We start from the raw sequence: 7,518 nt of genomic DNA on the forward strand, positions 1-7,518 counted from the left end.
TGCAGGGGTCCCCTCTTCCCACGGACTAGAGAGTTTTCCATAGCTCCTTCCCGAAAGTACCGTGCCCCTATTCCCGTCAGGTCTCCCTGCCTTCCTCCCATTTCAAGTCCCTTCTCTCATTGCGGAACACAGTAGCAGGAGCCTCCAACCCGCACCCGGGGGTCGCCCCGGTCCGCTCCGGAGCCCTCTACCCCCTCCTCCCACCTCTGGCGGCTCCTCTGACGCCGCGTGGACTCCTCTTCACTCCTAGGTCCCCAGCCCCGCCCCTGTCACTGCGGCGGAGCCGGCCGCCCTGGGCCGAGGGGGAGGAGGCGGAAAGAGCGGGCCCTCCTCCCCCGCTGCCCCCACCAGCTGCCGAGGGGCTGGACCGGGCCGGGCAGCTATAAAAGAGCCGGCGTCCCGGGGCTGCCGCAGTGCCGCCCGCCCCGTACCGGCCCCGCACCTGCTCCAGCCATGATGAGCTTCAGCGGCGCCGACGCGCTGCTGGGCGCCCCGTTCGCACCGCTGCTGGGAGGCGGCAGCCTGCACTACGCGCTGTCCCGCAAGGGCGGCGCGGGCGGAGCGCGGTCGGCGGCTGGCTCGTCTAGCGGCTTCCACTCGTGGGCGCGGACGTCCGTGAGTTCCGTGTCGGCCTCTCCCGGCCGTTTCCGCGGCGCGGCAGCAACCTCAAGCACCGACTCGCTAGACACCCTGAGCAACGGCCCGGAGGGCTGCGTGGTGGCGGCGGCGGCGGCGCGCAGCGAGAAGGAGCAGTTGCAGGCGCTGAACGACCGCTTTGCCGGGTACATCGACAAGGTGCGGCAGCTCGAGGCGCACAACCGCAACCTGGAGGGCGAGGCGGCGGCGCTCCGGCAGCAGCAGGCGGGGCGCGCCGCCATGGGCGAGCTGTACGAGCGCGAGGTGCGCGAGATGCGCGGCGCCGTGCTGCGCCTGGGCGCGGCGCGCGGCCAGCTGCGCCTGGAACAGGAGCACCTGCTGGAGGACATCGCGCACGTGCGCCAGCGCCTGGACGACGAGGCCCGGCAGCGCGAGGAGGCCGAGGCGGCGGCGCGCGCGCTCGCGCGGTTCGCGCAGGAGGCGGAGGCCGCGCGCGTCGAGCTGCAGAAGAAGGCGCAAGCCCTGCAGGAGGAGTGCGGCTACCTGCGGCGCCACCACCAAGAGGAGGTGGGGGAGCTGCTCGGCCAGATCCAGGGCTGCGGCGCCGTGCAGGCTCAGGCGCAGGCCGAGGCGCGCGACGCCCTCAAGTGCGACGTGACGTCGGCGCTGCGCGAGATCCGCGCGCAACTGGAAGGCCACGCGGTGCAGAGCACGCTGCAGTCGGAAGAGTGGTTCCGAGGTGGGCGGGCGCGCGGGCGTGGGGAGGAGGGGGCGCCTCCTGCTGGGTGGGAGGGGAGGTGGGGGCGCGCGTGGGCGGCAGGGAGGTGACAGGGCCGGAGGGGGCGGCTCAGTTTCGCCTGCGGAGTGCTTGCTCCTCAAGTTAAGTCTGTTTCACTCCGCATCTCTTCCCACCACCCACTCCACTCCACTCCCAGGCCCCGCAACTCTAGATTCTCCTCTGGCTGCTCTCCTCCAGTGTCCTTAAGTCTGTCCTTAAAGCTTAAAGCTCCGCTCCTAGCTTCGGTTGCCCTGATGCTCCTTTTCCATCAGGTTCCCTCGGGCGGGCGCAATGGACCCTTTTGTTGCCCTTCAGAGTACTGGACCTTCCCTCCCCAAGGCTGCCCTTCCCTACTCCTGCATACCACAGGGAACCCTATTCTCCTCACCCCTATCTGACTCCAGATAGGGAGGGATAGGGCCTTCTCACATCCTTTCTCCATGACAATTCCCACAACCAATTGGTGCTTGAGGCTGAGAGGTGACGGGGGCGCCCTTTCATGTCTGTCTTTCCTTCACAGAAGCTAGGAGCCTACCAACTGCACCCCCATCCCCACCTCCGCTGCCCTGAGTCAGCTAGATTACTGCAGCAGCTGTAATCTACAGATGCAGGGTGACCTTGGCCAATACTTGCCCTCTAGTTTTCATTTCACTACGCGGTGAAGCAGCTGGACTTCTTGCTCTGCAGAATTCTTGCTCTGCAGAATTATCCATAATTCTTCCTGACTCTGTAAAACGTGTGTGCCTTTGGGAGAGGATGCAGAAGTTTCAGCATTTTCCAAACAGGTCTGTGAGCTAAAATGGCCACCTGGATGGTTTCCAAGTGTGACAGCACTAGAAGCGAAGCTGGTACACCTGCTTGACGTTTCCTGCTTCCTTTTCCACTCCTCTGCGGTGGCAGAACTGTCCCCAACCCCTTCCTTGCAGCAAGGCTCCTGGAGAGCAAAGCTCTCTGCTCTCTGTGAGAGTCACACAGGCATACCCTCCTAGGACTTCTGGGTGCCCCAGCTGACTTTCCCACTCAGGTCCCAGGTGTCACTACCTCGGGATTCAGGATGTTCATTTTTCAGGAGATGTAGGCTAGACTCCATACCTCCACTGGCCCCTAAAGGTCTTTGGGAGTCTGAAGTTCGCTTTGAAGGGGCCTAGATGGCTACCATTGACTCAGGGGTTCCAGTGCTAGAGAACATGCAGGTGGGTAGAGGAAGAGACAGTAGCTGGCTCAAAAGCCCCAGGCTCTTCAGTGACCTTGAACTCTGCACCACAGAAACCTGTAAGGGAGGGACTGACCACAAGGTGATCTCAGCACCTTGCCTCCAAAGCTCACAGGACTAACTTGTTCAGAGTTAAGGCCTGAGGAGAGTGCTGGAGTTAAGCTCTCCAGCACTTTCTGGAGAGCTGAACCAGGCATTCAGACCAGAAATGGGGATCTCCTCTGTCCTGTAGCGCTTTCGAATCTGGAGTTGGGATTCAAATCTAAACTGTAATTCAAATCTAGACTCGGCTGTCTCTCACTAGCTGGGGAGCCTTGGGGGCTAGGGACTATCTGTCACACAAAATACAGGTTAGTTAAGTATCCAAGATGGTGCCTAGGTCACATGTGTCACTTTCCAGATGTAGATACCGGAACCCAAATCCAGGTATTTATAACCCCGTGCTCATCCCCTTCTCCCCTAGTGAGGCTGGACCGACTGTCAGAGGCAGCCAAGGTGAACACAGACGCCATGCGCTCAGCACAGGAGGAGATAACAGAGTATCGGCGCCAACTGCAGGCCAGGACCACAGAGCTGGAGGCGCTCAAAGGCACCAAGGACTCGCTGGAAAGGCAGCGCTCGGAGCTAGAGGACCGTCACCAGGCCGACATTGCATCCTATCAGGTGGGTGAGGCAGGAGTAGAGAAGAGGGCCAGTCGTTGGGTGACCCTGGACATGTCACTGCCCCACTCTGAATAAGGTTCCGTGGTTAACTATGGGCCCTGGAGTCAGACATACCAGGGCTGCCAGTATGACTCCCAGCTGTGTGATCCCAGCAGTTATCTGCCTTGTGGAATCTGAATTCCTCCAGTGCAATGATTTGTTTTACAGATACTTATTTGTTTATCTACCTATCTATCTAAGAACTGGGGTATAGGCCAGAAGTGTTGGGGATTGAGGAGGTTGTGTATAAGAGGAATCACCAAAGATAGTGGGGAGAACACTGAAATCCACTGCTGAGGAGAGCAGTGGGTCAGACAGGAGAAGTCTGCTGTGCCATGTGGGCAGCTTCCTGAACTCATGCCACAATAGCTTGATAGCACTGAAGCTTTAATCCCAGCACCAGGGATTAAAGAAGAAAGAAGGGAGAAGATTAAAGAAGAAAAAAGGGAGGCCCTCTCTGGTGCTGCAATGGGTTAAAGCACAGCACTATGAAGCTAGTTGCAGCTGCTTCAGCACAAGATCGATCCCCCGCCAGGGAGCTGACCCACATGGCGCGGCAGACCTCTCCTGCACTACCCACTGCTCCCCTCAGCAGTGTACTTGGTCAGTCTGCTCCCCACTCTGTCTCTGGTGAATCCTCTCAACATCCCCTGTACCTCTGGCCTGTTCAGTGTGCATAAATAAATAAATCTTTTTAAAAAATAAGAAAGAATGCCTGCTTTGTAGAACTGTAAAGATTATAGAGAGACAACTTATTTTTAAAGACTTATTTATTTATTCATACAAGAACTGGGGTATAGGCAGTGTGTGAGAGGATTCACCAGAGACAAAGTGGGGGGCAGAACACAGACTGACTGAAATGCACTGCTGAGGGGAGCAGTGGGGAGACAGGAGAGGTCTGCGGTGCGATGTGGGTCAGCTCCCTGGCTGGGGATCAAAGCCCTGTTGTAGTGGCTGCAGACAGCTTCATAGTGCTGTGCCTTAACACATAGTGCTGCCAGGCAGGGCCGAGAGACAATTTTTTAATAAGCATGAACCTGCTTACAGAGGGGATCTGGTAGGCAGTAACCAGTGTCTCTTCTATGGGTAGCCTGGGGAAGGCTTTGCAGACCCCACCATGAAACCAACTGAGAAAAAACTTTGAAAAAAAAAAAAAAACTTTAAAAGAACTTGTTAGGTAATTAATATGTGGCAACTATAGAAAAGGGAGCTGATTAAGAGTCAGCTGTAACAGCTGTAATATCTTACCTTAAGCCGTGACTACAGTGGGCCCCGAGTCACGGAGACACTTCAGCTCTGTATTACCCTGGTCATCACCAAGAGAGGCTTCCTGATCCCTTCCTGTGTGGCAGCCACTGTGGAGCTCTGGGAAATCAACGTCGCCCATGCAGACAAGTCCCATTCTCACTGTTCTCACTGAGCTTTTCTCAGCTTAAGAGAGCATAGCTGATCCACTGGCCAGTGATAGCCACTGGTGGTGGCTGGTGTTTCATTCCCTGGCTGAGATTATATACACAACCAAGACTTTTGCTCCAAAAGTCCTTGTCCATGCCCAGCTTTGCTAGGGTGGGAGTTGGCCTGCGTTTGTCTGGCTGGGTGGAACTGCTCTGGGTTCACACCGATAGTCCCAGAGTCCTGGGCAATGTGACTCGTGCGACCTCGTCTCTCCAGGAAGCCATTCAGCAGCTGGACAATGAGCTGAGGAATACCAAGTGGGAGATGGCAGCCCAGCTCCGGGAGTACCAGGACCTGCTCAATGTCAAGATGGCTCTGGATATTGAGATTGCTGCTTACAGGTGAGGTGGGCGGGGCTGTTGGGTAGGCAACCTTCTATTTGCATGAGAAGCTAAGCCTCAGGTTTCAAACCCCAAGAGTCAGCTTTCCCTTCTTAGAGACAAAGAAAAAATATTTGATCGTAGTAAAACCCATATAATGTAAGATTTGCTGTTAAACTGTTTTAAAGTAGACAGTTCTGTAATATTAGGTATATTTACATTGTCGAGGAACCATGAACACCTTCTATTGAAGAACTTCTTTTTCCCCCCAACAGAAACTGTGCACTTGTTAACTCCCCACTCCCTTCCCATAGCCCTGGCCTCCATTCTTCTGAGAGACCAAAAACTCTTGAGTGGTTTATTTTCATTATGACAGTGACTTAGAGGGTAAAGCTCCTCACCCTTTGCCCAGACTGCCTGCTTCAACGGGAAAGGAGGTAATTGTATGATCAGGGGTCTTTTCAAATCAATCTTAGAATTTCTTAGCTCTCTGAGCACTTGACTCCTGGGAAACGAAACAGGGGTTAATGATAACAGCACCCACTCATGGGGGTGTTGGGAGGAGTGGCTAATCCTGGTCATGAGTCAATCTAAGTACTGCAGGTACCACTGAGCTCCCCCAGAGCAAACTCTTGGTGAATGGTGACCCCAGCACCTCCCAGCTTAGCAGTTTCAGGCAGTGGAGCCCGGCTGAGCCTAGGAGCTGCTGTCTCTGCTGCTGGCTGGTAAACCTTCATTTGCCAGTTCTTGGCTCTGGTTTGTGTCTTGCCATTGAGAGTACTCTCAGTGAACCAGCATAATTAGCATCAGCTGAGAACTTGTTAGAAAGTCAGACTTTCAGAGGCCTCCCTGCTGGTGTAGAGGTTAAGTCTCAGCACTGTCACCATTCAGCCTGAATTCAGTCCCCACATGGCGCAGCAGACCTCTCCTGTCTCGCCTGCTGCTCCCCTCAGCAGTGTATTTCAGTGGATCTGCCTGTTCTGCTCCCCATTCTGTCTCTGGTGAATCCTCTCACCCCCCTGTACCTCTGGCCAACATCCCAGTTCTTCTACACATAAATAAATAAAATATTTAAAGGAAAAGAAAGTCAGACTCTCAGGCCTTCCCCTGAATCTGCACATTAATGAGATCCCTGGGTGATTTGTGTGCTGTTACATTTGTGAAGGCCTATGACAGAAGACCCTTGAAACGCCAGTGGGAGTGGGCTAACACCTCTTAAACTCAAATTTATAAATATGGAATTGTATGCTCAAGCTCCAGAGTTTCTCTTAAATAACAGTTTAGTTGAGGGACAATAAGTATAACTTTGGTTGATATATAGGAATTCTCTCTTGGGGGCCATTTTTCAAGGGGAGAATGTTTTGTAAGTCATAGCCCTAGTTGCAAAATATGGGCTATGCCAGAGAGATACAGATTCTGAGGTGATTTACTAAATGAATTTCCACTTTCAAAGTAACTATTATCCATATTCCTTTCCCCCTGAAGTCCATATCATTGCATGTTATATACCTTCAGAGTAATCCAGGAAGACCCCAAATCAGTCTGCTTTGAGTTAACAATAACATGTTCCATTATCCATTTGGCAGAAAACTCCTGGAGGGTGAAGAGTGTCGTATTGGCTTTGGTCCTAGTCCTTTCTCCCTTCCAGAAGGACTCCCTAAAATCCCTTCTGCAGCTACTCACATAAAGGTCAAAAGTGAAGAGATGATCAAGGTAGTTGAAAAGTCAGAGAAGGAAACCGTGATTGTGGAGGAACAGACAGAAGAGATCCAAGTGACTGAGGAAGTGACTGAAGAAGAAGAGAAAGAGACCAAAGAAGAGGAAGGTGAGAAGGGAGGAGAAGAAGAAGCAGAAGAGGGAGAAGAAGAGGCAAAGTCTCCCCCAGCAGAAGAGGCTGCATCCCCAGAGAAGGAGGCCAAATCTCCAGAAAAGGAAGAGGCCAAGTCACCAGCTGAGGTAAAGTCCCCAGAAAAGGCTAAGTCCCCCATGAAAGATGAAGCAAAATCGCCAGCTGGAGCCAAGTCCCCAGAGAAGGAACATATCAAGTCTCCAGCTGAGGTGAAATCCCCTGAGAAAACTAAGTCCCCAGTGAAAGAGGAAGCAAAGTTACCAGCTAAGATCAAGTCTCCAGTGAAGGCTAAATCCCCTATGAAAGAAGAAGCAAAATTACCAGATGAAATCAAGTCCTCTGAAAAGACCAAGTCCCCAGTGGAGGTCAAGTCCCCAGAGAAGGCCAAGTCCCCAGTGGAAGTCAAATCCCCAGAGAAGGCCAAGTCCCCAGTAAAGGAAGAGGCCAAGTCCCCAGTTGAGGTCAAGTCTCCAGCGGAAGCCAAATCCCCTGAGAAGGCCAAGTCTCCAGTGAAGGAAGAGGCCAAGTCCCCAGAGAAGGCCAAGTCCCCGGTGAAGGAAGAGGCCAAGTCCCCAGAGAAGGCCAAGTCCCCGGTGAAGGAAGA

At 53.9% G+C, this 7,518-nt stretch overlaps 1 protein-coding gene across 4 annotated transcripts in view; it reads left to right on the plus strand.

The window, feature by feature from the left end:
• Positions 1-414: 414 nt before the first annotated feature.
• NEFH (neurofilament, heavy polypeptide) overlaps positions 415-7,518 on the plus strand; it is an 8,748-nt gene continuing 1,644 nt past the window's right edge. For 2 of the 4 annotated variants that reach the window (XM_012731070.1, XM_012731073.1), the window contains exons 1-4: positions 415-1,336; positions 3,052-3,251; positions 4,962-5,086; positions 6,652-7,495. In XM_012731070.1, the coding sequence (XP_012586524.1) occupies positions 454-1,336; positions 3,052-3,251; positions 4,962-5,086; positions 6,652-7,495 (2,052 nt within the window). In that variant the 5' untranslated portion in view covers positions 415-453. Of the gene's footprint in view, positions 1,337-3,051; positions 3,252-4,961; positions 5,087-6,651 lie in introns of all 4 variants that reach the window. The other 2 variants (XM_012731071.1, XM_012731072.1) reach the window with 2 other exon arrangements.

This window comes from Condylura cristata, unplaced genomic scaffold (assembly GCF_000260355.1).
Source record: "Condylura cristata isolate star-nosed mole 26May11 unplaced genomic scaffold, ConCri1.0 scaffold00029, whole genome shotgun sequence".
NCBI classification, from domain to species: domain Eukaryota; kingdom Metazoa; phylum Chordata; class Mammalia; order Eulipotyphla; family Talpidae; genus Condylura; species Condylura cristata.